At 32.9% G+C, this 17,584-nt stretch overlaps 1 protein-coding gene across 2 annotated transcripts; it reads right to left on the minus strand.

Annotated features, from left to right (window-relative positions):
* Positions 1-9,328: 9,328 nt before the first annotated feature.
* LOC124420139 lies at positions 9,329-12,125 on the minus strand. 2 transcript variants are annotated; one of them, XM_046952166.1, is made up of 2 exons: positions 10,368-12,125; positions 9,329-10,302 (listed from the first exon to the last, which is right to left on the minus strand). In XM_046952166.1, the coding sequence occupies exon 1, from the start codon at positions 11,729-11,731 to the stop codon at positions 10,517-10,519; it is 1,215 nt and encodes a 404-aa protein (XP_046808122.1). In that variant the 5' UTR covers positions 11,732-12,125; the 3' UTR covers positions 9,329-10,302; positions 10,368-10,516. The 2 variants fall into 2 exon arrangements, with proteins under 2 accessions (XP_046808122.1, XP_046808121.1); XM_046952165.1 differs by having other exon boundaries at positions 10,362-12,125.
* Positions 12,126-17,584: the final 5,459 nt, after the last annotated feature.

The raw sequence follows: 17,584 nt of genomic DNA on the forward strand, positions 1-17,584 counted from the left end.
AATGAATATCATTATTGTAAATGTATATATATCTGCAATATCAAAAATTCCCCTTTTAGAGAACTCTTTAAGTTTGATTTTATGATTCTAGTCTCAATATTACAGAAAATTAGAAAAAACAGTTGAAGAACGAAAAAGCACCAGACAGTGCCTTTTTATATATTTTCATTAAATCAGGATGACGCATGTTTAATTTTCAACCAGAAACCAAAAGGATTTTTATACAATCAGGAAGCTACATGTCCAATTTAATGTTTTTAGGTTCAATATTATAGAAAATTCGAAAAGTATTAGTAAAAGAACAAAAAAGTCCCAGAGTATGCTTTTTCAATTTTCGTTCAATTGGGATACTGCGTGTTTAATTTTATGTTTATATATTCAATATTTTAGAAAGCTCTAAAAGTACCAGTGAAGTACGAAAAAGTACCAAAGGACCTATTTTATTTAATTTCATGTTCCTAAGTTCAATATTATAGAAAATTCAAAAAGTACCAGAAAATATTCCAGTTTAAATTTTCATTCACTCAAGTCCCTGATTGCTTTTATAGATTCTAATTAACTCCGGGCTCCACATGCTCAATTTCATGTTTCTAGGATCAATATTATAAAAAAACACAAAAAGTACCTTTTGAAGAACGAAAATGTACCAAAAAGTGCCCTTTTATAGGTTCTCACTTAATCCGGGCTCTACATGCTTAATTTCATGTTTCTAGGTTAAATTTTATAGAAAACTCAAAAAGTACCTTTTGTAGAACGAAACAGTACCAAAAAGTCTCCTTTTATAGATTCTTATTTACTCCGGACTCTACATGCTTAATTTCATGTTTCTAGGTTCATTATTATACAAAAATCCAAAAAGTACCTTTTGAAGAACGAAAAAGTACCAAAAGTCCCCTTATATAGGGTTTCACTTAATCCATCCTCTACATACTTAATTTCATGTTTCTAGGTTCAATATTATAGGAAATTCAAAAAGTACCTTTTGAAGAACGAAAAAGTACCAAAAAGTCCATAAATGGCTTAAATATTTTGGAATTATGGTAATATTCAACATAAAAGTTTCTTTACAAAAAAAATAAAAATTTTATTAAAGTAAAAATTGTAAAAATATACTCATGGTGTAGGGTATTATATGGTCGGCCATGCCCGACTATACTTTCCTACTTGTTTTTTTTATGTTTGTATATTCAATATTTTAGAAAGCTCTAAAAGTACCAGTACCAGTGAAGTACGAAAAAGTACCAAAGGACCTATTTTATTTAATTTCATGTTAATATTATAATTTCATGTTCAATATTATAGAAAATTCAAAAATATTCCAGTTTAAATTTTCATTCACTCAAGTCCCTGATTGCTTTTATAGATTCTAATTAACTCCGGACTCCACATGCTTAATTTCATGTTTCTAGGATCAATATTATAAAAAAACACAAAAAGTACCTTTCGAAGAACGAAAAAGTACCAAAAAGTGCCCTTTTATAGGTTCTCACTTAAAAATAGGCTCTAAACGCTTAATTTCATGTTTCTAGGTTCAATATTATTGAAAATTCAAAATGCACCTTTTAAAGGACGGAAAATACCAAAAAGTCCCCTTTTATAGGTCCTCACTTAATCCGGGCTCTACGTGCTTAATTTCACGTTTCTAGGTTCAATATTATACAAAAATCCAAAAAGTACCTTTTGAAGAACGAAAAGTCCCCTTTTATTTATTATTTTATAGATTCTCATTTACTCCGGGCTCTACATGCTTAATTTCATGTTTCTAGGTTAAATTTTATAGAAAACTCAAAAAGTACCTTTTGTAGAACGAAACAGTACCAAAAAGTCTCCTTTTATAGATTCTCATTTACTCCGGGCTCTACATGCTTAATTTCATGTTTCTAGGTTCAATATTATACAAAAATCCAAAAAGTACCTTTTGAAGAACGAAAAAGTACCAAAAGTCCCCTTTTATAGGTTCTCACTTAATCCATCCTCTACATACTTAATTTCATGTTATTAGGTTCAATATTATAGTAAATTCAAAAAGTACCTTTTGAAGAACGAAAAAGTACCAAAAAGTCCCCTTTTATAGATTCTCATTTACTCCGGGCTCTACATACTTAATTTCATGTTTCTAGGTTCAATATTATAGGAAATTCAAAAAGTACCTTTTGAAGAACGAAAAAGTACCAAAAAGTCCCCTTTTATAGATTCTTATTTACTCCGGGCTCTACATGCTTAATTTCATGTTTCTAGGTTCAATATTATACAAAAATCCAAAAAGTACCTTTTGAAGAACGAAAAAGTACCAAAAGTCCCCTTATATAGGTTCTCACTTAATCCATCCTCTACATACTTAATTCCATGTTTCTAGGTTCAATATTATAGGAAATTCAAAAAGTACCTTTTGAAGAACGAAAATGTACCAAAAAGTCCCCTTTTATAGATTCTCATTTACTCCGGTCTCTACATGCTTAATTTTATTTTTCTAGGTTAAATTTTATAGAAAACTCAAAAAGTACCTTTTGTAGAACGAAAAAGTACCGAAAAGTCTCTTTATTATTAATTTCATGTTTCGATTTCAATGTCAAAGAAAACTACCAAATGGAGAATGAAAAAGTACCAAAAAATATCACTTGGTACCGGGTTTCCAAATAACACCTCATTAGCATATTTAGTGTTTCTAAATCTAAAAATTTTATCTAAATTGGATCCTTGTGTTTGAATAAAATCAAATTTCCAGTTTTTACCCCTTTTGGTACTTTTTTTCTACCCATTAACGAAATAAAAATTCTATTCCAAAATGTTGCAACATCGTAGTGGGAGCCCGTTATTACGTATTTATATTTATAAGTTAATAAACCAAAATCAATGTTTTATGAAAAAAGTACCAAAAATAGGTACAATTTTCACCCCTTAAACATCCGAATAACCAAAAAGTACTAAATTTATATTTTTATTTTTTCGTCAAGTTATGAAGGATTCAAAAATATTGTTTGAATGTTCACTGGTTTAAAAGATACATGGGGTGCAAAAAAAGTACTAAAATGCAGTTTTTACCCGTTTATTCCCTAAAGGGGCCGAAATTGAAAAAAGTACCAGACACCTGTCCGCTTAAACTATTTTTGTATCTTTTCTAGTTTAGGAGATATGAGGTTACCGATTTTACCCATTTTTAACCTTTTTTACCCCCTAAACATTCGAATTTCTAAAAATCCTGTCTTAGTGGATCTATTTGGTGGGAGACCAACCCCCTGTCCAAATTTCAGCTCATTAGCTTTAACCGTTTAGGCTGTGCGATGATGAATCAGTCAATCAGTCAGTCAGTCGGTCAGTAACGTTAGAATTTTATATATATATAGACTATTAATGTCAAAATTTTGCACGAACAACTTTAACATCCATGTCTACATTTGTGTAATAAAATTAATAAATTCGTTTTTCTAGGAAACAATTGGAGCTATAATCAAATTTTGTACGAAGAACTTTAACATCCACATTTGGAAGAAAAATGGGCGGACTAGCATTAGGGAGCACTGGCACCTTCCATATGAATAAGGTACAAATATTTGTATATATGGAAACAGTTAGAGCTAGAATCATGTGGAGCCTGGCTTAACATAGAAATCATAAAAGGGAACTTTTTTGTTTTTAAAATGTACTTTTTATGTAGCGTCTGAATTTGGTGAGAATTTCAAAAGGTACTTTTGGAATATTCTATAATATTGGACCAAGGGACATGAAATTTAGCACGTAGATTCGGAATTAGATAAGAACCCATAAAAGGTAACTTTTTGGTACTTTTTCGTTCTACAAAAGGTACTTTTTGAAATTTCTTTAATATTGAAATTAGAAACATGAAATTAATTATGTATAGCCTGGAATAAATGGGTACCCATAAAAGGGGGCTTTTTGGTACTTTTTTTCGTTCTTCATAAGGTACTTTTTGAAATTTTTATAATATTGAATTTAGAAACGTGAAATTTAGTATGTATAGTCTGGATTATGTGACAACCCATAAAAGGAGACTTTTTGGTACCTTACCTTCATTTTCTGAAGGGGTCCTATATGGGAGGTAGGGTCAATTCTGAACTGATCCTGAGGGATCAATAAGAAGATATCGGTTTATATAAAATATGTTTATGTCCAATTTCATCGCCGAACTCGTATTTTTAAGAGTTAAAAAAATAGACTGACCTTCAAAAAATTTAGAAACGTAATTTTTATTCCTAGTAACTAACTCTTCTTATAGTTTTAAGCTATTAATGAGCGCTAAAATAATAATTATTTTATCTTTTAAAATGTACAAGAACTTTAAATTCACTTTTTCAACTTAAATTAAATGTGCAAAATTAAATAAAAAATTTTTAGGTATAGTTAACATTTAAATAAAAACCAACAGCTGAATTTCTAGGCGTTGTAAATTCAATTTTAATTCAGTATCGGTTTTTAATTAAATTATAGAAAAATATTTGCAACATTTATTCTTATTTTACTGAACATGTGTATATGTACGTGAGTGCGTAAGATGTCAAGCAAGAGGAAATCACTTACATCAATGAGTATTAAGAATGCCAATAACCCAACAATCATTTTTATTGGAACAAGTTTTAAACGTTTATATGTATGTATTAAGTATATAATGATTAAAACAACCACGCCGAAAAAATGCGATTTTATATTGTCCACACTTTGTATGTTAGTGCTAATTTTGATATTCTTGATTATAATAAAATGCAATAGCTGTAAAACAGACAAATTGAATCAAGGCTATACTATATATAGAAGTTATTATAAGGACACGCCAATTTTTAATATAGGAAATTTATGCACGTAAGTTTTGGAGTATCCCATGGGCTAATTCCTTCATGGAATACATCCTAAAGATGAAAATCTTGATTTCACTACAATATATTAGAAAAAAATATATGCAGACTTTTTGAAATGGATCTCAAAATTCAGTGTAAAATATATTAAAATTGTCATGTTAAAAATTAAACTAATTTAATTATTAACTAAAAGTATTTTATGCAAAATCACATAACATATGTATGACAGAGCCAGAATTTTTATGTGCTGAAATGAAATTAAAGTATAATTTAACAATTACACAGGTCGACATAGTGTGGAAAAAGTCAAAATCCTGATACCAAGTTTGGCTTTTCTAATAGATTGAGGTAAGCTGAACTAGAATCTGGCGGATTCTATATTACATCGGGGTTTTGAGATATCGTGTCCAGAAGTTTTAAAAACATTTTTGCCCTATTTGAAGCAACTTAAAAATATTTTATGCAATGCGAAAGTCCTTTCTGTCATCTTGAAAATATGCAAATGCTTAACATCAATATCTTCTTCTTCTGTTGAGATGTCTTCACCCTAATTTTAAAAAAAATTCTCGGTTTTCTCTATATATTTATGTTTTTTACCCTACACCACTATATTGCGTATGTTATTATGCTTTGTCCTCATACGAATACCAGAAATATTTACTAAGAATGCAAATATATGCACAATCGTAAAATACTTCGGAAGTAGTGGTGTCCGGTATAAAAATATATCAAAGGAAAAGCTTATATATCATGTTTGCTATGGTATAAATTAATTTACACGTAAGTAAAATATCTTCTTTACTTAAGACTTACTTATTTCTTCTCTTTTTAACTTATTCATTAGATTTATATTTTTTAAACAAGTTTAAAGTTTTAGACGTCAAAACTTAAACTCTATTACTTACTTAAATCAAATAGTAGAAGACCGTAAAAGATTTTAATCCGTTTTACTAGAAACGATGTTTCTGATTTGTGTCAGTCATGTAGTAAATGAGAGATATGTACATATGTATGTATGCTATACATACGTTTTTCCTTTATAGAAAATGTGTTTTTGTTCGCAATATATAAATACCCTACATTACATATATAATATATTTCACTCAAACTAAATTTTAATTGAAATATTCAATTAAATACTTGTCTAGTCTTCTGAAGCTTAAAACAATGAAAAAAATTAACAAGAGTGAAATTTAATGTACAAATGTATATACATATTTAGGTTCATGTGTAGGTATATAAATATCTTCTGATAAAAATTTGATCATTGCCGTTAAAGTATTTGGAAAATATTTTTTTTATAATTAAGATTAAAAGCAACTTCTGAGAAAAACAATGTTAAGCATTGAACAAAAATTCTCAATAAAAACAATATTCCCATAGTTTGTCAATAGAAATATTATGCTTTAAACAAAAATTCTCAATAAAAACAATATTTCCATAATTTGGAGGGTGTGTAAGATTCGGTTCAGTTAAATATAGTTACTTTTCTCCTTTTTCTTTATATTACAAGTAACGCATTAATATACATACATACGACTTAAGTACGGATTTATGCGAAGAAAAAAAGTACAAAAAATCTCAGGCTGATACATTTTACTTTAATAAACACATCTTCATTGTTCGAAAGTGGTTACACATTATCATGCTGTAACAGATTCTGACATAAATAAACTTATGGATGTACATTCTCTCAAACTACATTATGTCAGGAGTTAACACCAAAAAAAAAACATAAATACTTACATACGTATAACATCCTGCGTGATTATCACTCACTTAAGAGCCAGGAAAATACAATGACATTGACTGTGAGTGCGAAAGTGTATTCTCTGGAACTCGTAGCGTATGAGTGACATAATATTGGAAAATTTCTCATACTTACATACATACATACATACATACATACATACATACATACATACATACATACATACATACATACATACATACATATTAATATTAAATTCTATTAAAAAGAAATAGAATTAAGGCACGAACAAATACAATAAAAACAAAAACATATTATAAATAATTTGGTTGGTTGGTTTACGTGGTAGTTCACTACACGCGAACTGTCAAGTAGAGTCAAAGAGACCCCGTTTTGACCGGACCACTCCACTCGTCAGATGTTGAATTTGTAGTATTAGATCCAGCCCGTAGCTGTGAGAAATCTGAGGATATCATTAAGCCTAAAGACAGATATCTCGCCAAGGTTAGATATGAAGTAATTGCCAAGGAAGCGGTTTCTCTTTACGGCCAGAGCAGGGCATTCACAGAGGAGATGGAAGACCGTTTCTTCCTTTTCCCTGTCTTTGCAACTGCGACAGTGATCATTGAAAGGGAGCCCAAGCCGACTTGCGTGTCTGCCTATTACCCAGTGTCCTGTTATTACTGCTATCAGCCTCGATATGTCCCGCCTACTTCGATTTATAAGGTGTCTTGTGCGTTTCTCATTGAAGGAGGGCCACAATAACTTGGCCCCTTTACATGTGTCTAGGTTATTCCATCTGTTTTCAGCTTTTTGAAGAAAGAATCTGAGGATATTGCTCTTGATATAACTTAACGGAGTTGCTACTGGAACGGCGTCGGAGATATCAAGAGCAGATCCCGTTCTTGCAAGCTCATCTGCCTGTTCATTACCGTAGTAGTCCCTATGCGCAGGGACCCAAACAAGGGTAATGTCAGACAGCCGACCCAGCATTGACAGATCCTTCTTGCATTGTCTGACTAATAAGGAAGTAGTAGTATAAGAGTTTAGTGAGAGAAGTGCCGCTTGACTATCGACAAAGATTCCTATGTTGCCGCGAATATTGAGGTCATGTAACACCCTACAGGCTGACATTATCGCAAAAATTTCAGCCTGAAAGACACTACAGTTGTTGGGAAGACGATGGGATATACTTACCCAGCTTCTTCACAAAAGACACCAGAACCAACGCCGCAGTTCATTTTAGAACCATCTGTAAAGATTCTGGTGGTATATTCGCTCGGTAGATTACCTCTACACCACTCGCTCCTGGAAGGAACTCTGACTTTGAAGACTCTATCAAAGTCCGTGTGTGGGGTAATATAGTCGGATGGTTGGTTCAAGATTGGAGGTAGCAAGCTTAAAATCTTAGCGTGTCCATATGTTCTTGATATCCAACTTCCGGATGAGTTAAGTCTTACTGCGCTACAAGCAGATATGGTCATTATGTGCAGATCTATGGGTAGGATATGCAATATAGTGTTCAGAGCTTCTGAAGGACTAGTTCTTATGGCACCTGTTATCCCAATGCATGCTGATCTCTGAACTTTGTATAGTTGATCCACAACAAACTTCTTCTTAGTTGAAGTCCACCATACAAGAGATCCGTATGTAAGAATAGGACGTACTATGGCTGTGTACATCCATTTAACTATGTTGGGACTAAGTCCCCATTTCATTCCAAACATCTTACGACAGGTATAGTAGGCGACCGTTGCCTTCTTGACTCTGTGCTGGATGTTGAGTTTCCATGATAATTTGGAGTCTAGAATAGTTCCTAGATATTTGGCATTGTTTGATAAGGGGATTTCGCGGTTTTTTAACCGTGGCAGGTTGAAGCTTGGAATCTTGGTCTTTGTTGTGAATAGTACCAGTTCTGTCTTACTTGGATTTACTCCTAGACCACTGTCTGTGGCCCAATTACTGAGTAGCACCAGAGCACCAGACATAATATCGCTAATCACGTCTGGGAACATTCCTGATACCAGTATCACAACGTCGTCCGCATAGGCAACGACCTTTATCCCTCTGTTGTCCAGTTCCTTAAGAATCGTATTAACAACGATAAGCCAAAGTAGTGGAGAGATTACACCGCCCTGAGGTGTGCCTCGTTCAACTCGTTTGGACTTAACGCTGTTACCAAGACTTGCAGTAATAATTCTAGATTTCAACATAGTTACCAACCAGTTGCTGATATATTCTTCAACATCCAGATTAGCGAGAGCTTGTTGAATTGCAGAAGTATTTACGTTATTGAAGGCACCTTCTATGTCTAAGAAGGCTCCCATAGTGTATTGTTTGAATTCGAGGGATCTTTCTATAACTCTTACAACCTCATGTAGAGCTGTCTCAGTAGATCGTCCTTTAAGGTAGGCATGTTGACTGGTTGAAAGCCGTGATGAGCTCTCTAGCCGTTGCCTAATATGTGAGTCGATGAGTCTTTCCAGCGTTTTGAGTTGAAAAGATGAAAGACTAATTGGACGAAAGTCCTTCGCATTTTCATGACTCCTTTTGCCAGCTTTGGGAATAAAAACGACCTTAACCTTTCTCCAGTTTACCGGAACATGGTTGAGAGAGAGGCTGAGCGTGTATATTCTATGAAGCCAGGGGATGATATATTCTTTTGCACTTTGTAACATCTTTGGCAAAATGCCATCAGGCCCTGGTGATTTGAAAGGGGAAAAACTATCAATCGCCCATGAGATCATAAGAGATGATATTTTCATTGATTCCCGTTAGAGTCCTACTGTCAGTGAAGATTTCCTTGACAGCATCTTTGCAGCCAGGGAAGTGAGTATTCAGTAGGATGTCAAGAGATTCTGCCGAGGATTCTGACCAAGTGTCGTCCTTCCTCTTAATATAGGTTGGATTAGATTGGCCTTTAGCAAGAATTTTGCTAAGTCTAGCAGAATCCTTTGTGTTATCTATAGATTCGCAGAAACTTCTCCATGAGGTTCTTTTTGCGAGTGCTATAGCTTTCTTATAAACTTTTAGTTTGTCGCGGTATGGCTGCCACGATTTATTGTTGTAGCATGTGTTAAAGGCCCTACGTGTTTCCTTACGTAGCTTAGATAGTTCCGAATTCCACCATGGAGGGAAGCTTTTCTTTGCCTTTGTGATTGGACAGGAGACTTCGAAAGCCTTACCTAAGACTTTGCTAAAGTGTTCTTCTATCTTTTCAAGCCCAGTGATTGAATCATCAACCACTGGAGTTTTCTTGAGCTTATGTCTAAGGATCCCTTTATATTTGAACCAATCGGTTCTTCTTGGGTTCCTATAGACCATTTTTTCCGTCGAGTTTTGTAATATAATATCGAAGAGGATCCAATTGTGATCTGAAAAAGATTTTTCATTGGATACCCTCCACCTATCAACTGATATTTTAGATCTGTCGCTAATGAGTGTAATGTCCAGTACTTCCTCCCACCCATTATAATTATCCGTACTTGGAAAAATGAAAGTAGGTTTGTTGCCAGAGTTACATATGTTTAGGTTGTTAGTATTAATGAAATTGAAGATTGACTCACCCCTTTCATTAGTTTCGCTGCTACCCCAGATTGTATGCCTTGCATTGGCATCACAGCCTAGGATTATGTCGTCAGATGTCTCAATTACGGCCAGGAGATCGCTCACTTCGTCTGGTGGTGCTGTCTTCTCGTGTGCCATATAGCTTGAGGCAATCATGAAGCTTCTGTTGTGCGGTAGCTCGACCTTTGCGACTGTTAGGTCTTCTGAGCTAAGCTGTGTACAAAGAAAAATGTTAATCGATTTTTTAGCAATTAGACATGATCGTGGCCTACCATTACTTCTTGCATATAGTATGTTGTATGTAGATGCTGGGAACCCTTTAACTTCTGAGTCCGTGACCCAGGGTTCTTGAACCAGGCAAATGTCCAGGTTTTCCTCGGCTAGGAGAACCCGTAGATTGTCTGAAGCACACTTTGAGTGCTTCAGATTAATTTGCACTATCTTTAGTGCCATTGTCAGGTTTAATAGGTGGCTCGGAGAGTTTCATGCCAGTGAGCAGAGAGTTGGCAGCTTCCATCTCATCCGTCTCTTCACTCCCCGATTTTGTCGGCCGGAACACCTTTACTTTGGCGCCCCTCACCCCAAAGAACAGCCTAAAGCCCACCTTCTCCAGCTCAACGGAGCCAGCTTCTGTGATGGCGAGAATTAGACATGTGTGCCCTTCGCCTTGTTCTGTGCGGATGATAGCCCAGTCATTCATGTGTATGTTGGGATTCTGCCGTTTGAGGCATTCCAACATCTTGGGTGCTTCGGCGCTCATCTTTGGTAACCAAACTCTTGCACGAGGTCTCATTGGAATTTCCTCAGCAGGGATTAGTTTAAGGCTTAAACCTACCCATGCATCTCTAATCTTAGTGATGCATTTGTTGAGGAACCCCTTTGAGAATTCGTCCAGGCATTTGATCACCCTGTATCCCCGGTGAATCTCACTGGAGTCAAAACGGGGTACCTTGTCGTCTTTGTTAGTGAGCAAGTGTTCCATAACGAGCTCAGTTAATTTAGACTCAATGGTACCCCATTCTGTTACTACAGGGTTGATGGCCCCATCTTTTTCAGTAACCAGAGCCATTAGGAGGTGGTCCTTCACCACTTCGTTAAATGGTCTTCTGGCAGTTGTCGTGATGGCTACAGGTCCCGGAGTGGTTTTGCCTTCTATTACCTTCCTCCTTTTTGGCGATTTACCATCCTCAACCTGTGAGCGGTTTCGCTTGGACCTTTCGGTTTCAGCAGCCATTTTGGATGTGCTGGGTGCGGTCTCCAAAAACTTTTGGTACTCATCCACCACAGCTTGATATTTGACGCGATCATCTTCATCGCGTTCATGAGGTGTACCATTAGCAGCATTCTTGGCAATCTTGTCGAGAATGAAAACAGCCTTGGTATATCTAGCTTTGAGGATGTCTTTCTGACTTTTCCTTTTTGGCCTTTTTTTCCTCGAATTGTCGCCAGCCTTGGCGTCGGATTGAGGAGTATTTGTCGGGCTTTTTGAGGGTAGGAGAGTGCTATGTCTTTCATTCCCACTACCTGAAGGACTCACTACCGTCTCTTGACTAGAGGCGAGAAGTTCGTCCTCGGATGAGGATCCAATCTCATCCTTTCTTCGTTGTTTTTGTTTTCGTTTTTTTTCTGTGTTAGTTTCCATATGTTGGTCCCACGAGTAGGCACGTAAGGGAAGAGACGATCCATGCAGTGACGGCGTACATGGACTAGACTAGGATTTACAACCGGCCCGTGTCGTGGCACCGGAGGGGAGCTGTTAGCGACTAATCTTCTTTAACCACTGATTAGCCATTCAGATTCTCGGCACTGCTACCAACCACCTTAACCTTACAAGTGGGGGATGGGGATGGGGAGGAGACGGGATTGTTTATAGGAAAATTGGGAATTGAGGATAGGAGGGATAACCTTTGGTCATGAAGGCTTTTGAGTTCAGTGTCTTCCAAATACAAAGGGCTTATGCCGAGTGTATTTGCAATGCAAAAGAACCACAGCCAACACTAAAGCCACCACATCGCGGCAAGATTGTTATCCAGGTGGTGGAAATTTACTGAATATAATATGTGGTATGAAAAAACAAAGAATACTCCGCTTTTCTATTGAATTGATTAATAAAGTACTGTTTTATTATTATAGACATATATTTTTGTTGCAGTTTTTTTATTTATCTAGTATGTACATATAATGGAATTTGAAGAAAATGTTAAAGAAGATTAAAACAAGTTTACATTCTCAAATTTGATCAAAATTTCTAAGTAAATAATAAATATTTAATTAAATATGTTAAATTAACAATTTCTTCAAAAACAATTGGAAAAATATTGACGAAAGAAAATATACTGAACAGTTGAGTTTTACACAGTGAGACATATTAAACGCAAATGGAAGTGATACTATTTTTCTGAATGGTAGATCCGAGTAGAGTAAGAATATGTTTTTGGAATTTGCCAAACACTTCCAAATTCTTGATTCTAGAGATACGGTCGATCCTAGTACCCATACAAATCCTCCTTCAGCAAATAACTTTAATTGCATAATACTCTTAATTATATTAATATATCGATGGAAGCCCTATTCCCTTATAAAGCATCTCTTAGTGTATAAGTTTTGAATAATTTTGTATTAAGAAAAAGATCAGTAACGTTGTCAATTGGTTACAGATTTTTTAAAATAAAGTTTCGTTTTACTCCTGAACACATTAACAAATAGTGCAGTTGCTATTTAAAACAAATTGTAAAAACATTATAAAACTAAAATCAAAAATACGTTATAAACACAAATTTTGTAATTAATTAATTGTATAGCGTTAAATAACATACTTGTAAATAAAAATTGCCACATAGATTTTCATTACAATAATAAATAAGGTAAAAAAGTCATTTTGAACATCTATATTAAGATCAAGTGTGTTTAATTATATATTTAATGAGGAGGATTATATCTAAACAGGCTAGAGGACAATTATGGACCGATCCTATCCGATTATATTTATGTCGAATTGCGTTTCTACACTTAAATTTTGAAACAAATTATTTTCTGAAAGGGGCCTTTTATGCAGGTAGGGTCAATTAATTCAGACAGCTTTTAGTTCAATTAAAACATTTTAATGTCGAATTTCGTTACTTTGCTATCGTAAATCATTATAAAAATATGCACCAACAAATATTTCTTTGTGAAGGTATATTTAGTATTCAGATCTTAAATTTTTGACAACAAATATACAGGTTTTTAAGGACTGCTTTATGTACTAAAATACCACGACCTCGAGAATGATCGCGATATATATACATATATATAAAGACTAAGAAACAACTTTAAAAAGTATATATTTAATATCTGAAAGTGGAAAGCTTAAATTATGGACATGAGAGAGATGTAAGTAATCTTTTTATATGGACAGACTCAGAAATTGATACTCAACCGATACTTTAAAGACCAATATTTTGGACGTTACAATTAGAAATATACCTTCTGCTATTGTGGGTTTAAAATAATTTTAAATAAAACTATGTAAAATTATATTTCATAGAACCTAGCATTTTTTTGTTAAATCGAAATTTGTTGATATCTATTTGTTGTAAAAATATGAAATACAGAGAAAACAAAACAATTTGTTTTAGAAAAATTAAAAAATATGCAAAATGTGCTATAAAAATGTTGCAAATATGCAAAATATATGAAATTTAAAGCAAAATATGCAATTTATGCATTTATAATAAAATATGCATTTATGCATATGCATTTGCATAGAAATCCTTGCCCTGGTTATTATCATTATAGCCATTTTATGAGGTTCATATATTAGACCAAAGATTTTAGTTATTATGAAATTTGTTTACGCCGATTTCCCTTGGTATACTGACATTTTTAACAAATAATAAGTCTTAAAGTAATTTTCTAATTTTAGAAAAAGGTAATTGATGAGCCGATCCTAATAAAGTTTAGCACAGAGAAATTAAAACTTGTTGATTGCATTACTGGTGTTTTAAAACCAGTTTTGACATTTCATGTAACACTTGTTCACCCGGAAACAGTTTTAACAGAAAATGACATTAACGTTCAATAATCAAGTGCATAATTGATCCTATCCCTTAAGAATGGTCCCCTTCAGAAAAAAGATATTAACGCCTCTTATTGACATAAAAATACGTCTATAGCGACGAAATTAGGTATATTTAAAGAAGTTCTATTGAAACTAAATTAATGGGGATCGGTTCATAATTTACCCTAAGAGATCTAAGTAAAATGATAAACTTTTTCGGGTAAATCGCCTTTTTTCATATGTTAGATAATACTTGTTAATTTATTACTATAGCACATTTCAAATGAAGTATTTACTGAAATTTATCGTATAATGAACGATATTTAAAATAAAGCGAACAAGGCCTTAAGTGGACTCTTAGAGGCTCTTGGGAAAATTTAACACCATTGATCCAAATTTTCGCTTGCACTAAAAAATGCATATACATCAAGCTTTTAAGGCTTGAAAGCTTAATGTAATGTTTATCAGAACAATAAGGTATTATTGGACCTAACCCATAATGGACACTACGATGTAGCTTATCATTTTCTTATTCACTTTTCTTTTGACACGTGTTCAATCATCGTAATGTAAAATTCTTATTTGCCTTCCTCTTTCCATTGGTATTTTTAACATTATTTTCTACAAAAAAACTCTTGCAATAAATTTGTTACGAACAAATAAATTATTAAATAAAGCATGCAGTTCAACGCAGACATAATCAGCACTCAGACATTCTCGTAAAAAGGAAAAACTTTTCATAATAATAATAATAATAATAATAATAATATTTAGGACATAGCTTTAATTTCCATTAAAGAAATTTACACAGACTTGTAATAAAATGCACTAAAAAGCCAACGAGATTTAATTTGAAAAGGTAAAAAATTGCGTAAACAATTTAATTGCATAAAATAAAAAAAGCAAATAAATATGTATGAATGGACGTAATCCAATAATATTCAGGTGTTCCATTATTAACATAGTTTCTTACAATTAAATACAATGTTTTTTGTTGATTTATATTAAAACCATAACGTAAATATTAATTTATTTGCAAAGCAAATTGACTTGCGTGTCCATTTATTTGTTATTCTTATAAAAGAATTTAATACAAATTGAGGAAGGTGCTGACATTAAACGAATTCGACAAAAATTTCAGCTGCGAATTATAGAAGTACCTTAAGAAATACAAACGAATGAGTAAATAACATTGCTAGTGGATTGAAAATTCACTAGTGGTAGTTCTTAGTGGCTGTTTATATCGCCGTTGTCGAACTAGTTCGTTGTACTGTAGGGTAATAAAATCAAGTATTAGTTCCTATATTACTTGTTCATATCGAATTTCATTATTATACTGGTATTTCAAGCATAGTATAAATGCCAAAGTTGTTTTCAGAAAGGAATCAAATATGGTGCTATACTTAATGCTTTAACACTTTTTGTTATAAACGTTAAAGACATATTTTTGCAAAAAAGTAATCACTTTCTCAGGCTCATATCATGCAAACCGAAAGATTTTTTTTATTTACTCTCTGAGGAAAAGCACTAGTTTTTACCATAAAAACATATACTGCCTTAGTCATAAACAAAATTTGATTTATAAGAATAAGACCGTAAAATAAAAAAAATATTAATTTTTTTTCATTTCAAGTGGAAAGTTTTACACTGTAAAGGGCCCTTCAGACTATCACAATTTACGTACGACAAGTCTAATGAAAAAGTAAAATGAAATTCCATCCGTATAACAAAAAAGAGAATAAAAGTCGTATGATTTATATTTTGTGTGTTTACACGATTGGTATAAAACAATTAAAAAGGCAGATGGAAACAGCTATTTCACTTTTTTTATACGTGTTTACATAAAAATACATCCCTGATCTAATGAAACCGGCTTGTTTTTTGAATCATTTCAAAAAATGAAGAGAGCAATACGACTGTCAAATTTTCCATCTGTATTCTCTCTCAATGTGTGATGGTTTGATTACATATTGCGTTTAGACGATCCCATCCGTACTCTTCTACACAAAATTTTGACAGATCATATTACTTGTGTGATCGTGTAAAGCCGGCTTAAAATAACACTGCCTTTATTAACGACACATATACGTATACGTGCTAATGATTTAATTATGTAACAAACATTAAGTATACGCCTAATTTAAAGAGCACTGAAAATGTTTTGGACATGTAAAAAACCAATTTTTTTTAATTTTTTCTGATTTTATCTTCAAGATAAAATTTTTTTGGTGTTTATATATACGTACGATTTTTGTTCTTTATCACAAGAGCTATGCGGCTCAGGATATCATATTTTTTTTTCAAAAAGCCGCCAAAGCCAAACAATTAAAAATAAATTTTGGACTTTTTTCCAAAATAAATTTTTTATTTAAAAAAGTGTTTTTGTTCTTTATGACAAGAGCTATGCAAGTTAAATGTTTATATTTTAATTTTCAAATGCTATAAATAGAAACTTATAATAAAAAAATATCACACATAATTATATAACCTATTTGAGCCCATTCAGAAAACTTTTTTGACGTACAATTTTATGCTTTATGTAAAATGGATAGGACCATTTTGAAATTTCCAACAATTTTATAAAAGTTATATACGTGAACACTAGGTTCAAGTAAAGCACTTCAACATCTTGTCTGCTTTTCTTATGAATCTATGTGTATGTCCATTAATGTTTTAAAAATCTTAATAGTATTCTAAATTGACGCCATGAAATATTGAAATTCTCCAATGAAATAAATTCCCTAATGAAATAAAAATAACTCCCTCAATAAAACGATATAACATCCTATTTTTCAAATGAAATAAGTCCTTAATTTAAATATAAAATAGGTTCTCAAATTTGACATCTGATGATAAAAAATAACAAATTATGGAACAAGTCGGTTTTAGCCACATTTCTGAAAGAGTAGGTCAAGCATGCTTTTGAGTAGGACTCTAATGGTTAATACGTTTATGTTTAATAAAGATTTATTAAATAGCTAGCCTTAAGCCGGGCGCAAGAATTTTCTTATCTATATAACGTCTTCGCTTAATAAATATTTCCTAAATAGCTAGACTACAATCGGACGCAAGGATTTGCCAGAAGGCAGGGTGTGTTCCTCTTTTTAATAAGTAATTGCCTTGAAGTCTACCAATATGCTGTACTTTTAAAACTTTCAAACTCCCAGAACTTTTAAGCTATTTCCTAATCATATTTGAGCAAAATATTTGAGATCTATATATTAAATTCGGTAGATAACTGATTGTTTAAAAGTTCGTTGTTTTTGCCTTCTGGACAAATTTTAAAGAAGCTACTAATTTTTGTTGCAAGGATTTATTTCATGACGCCTCTAAATTCGATCAATATTTTTTCCAATTCCTGTGATTTTGGACAGTGTCTAAAATCGTTTAAATTGTGTAATTTTCTTCATTATTTAGCGGATTTCCGCAACCAGTTTTTTATATATATGTTATTAT

The sequence above is a fragment of the Lucilia cuprina genome, chromosome 5, assembly GCF_022045245.1.
Source record: "Lucilia cuprina isolate Lc7/37 chromosome 5, ASM2204524v1, whole genome shotgun sequence".
Taxonomy (NCBI): Eukaryota; Metazoa; Arthropoda; class Insecta; order Diptera; family Calliphoridae; genus Lucilia; species Lucilia cuprina.

Coding starts and splice junctions, on each gene's coding strand:
- LOC124420139 (XM_046952166.1), bottom strand. CDS start 11,731: ATGGAAACTAACACAGAAAAAAAACGAAAACAAAAACAACGAAGAAAG.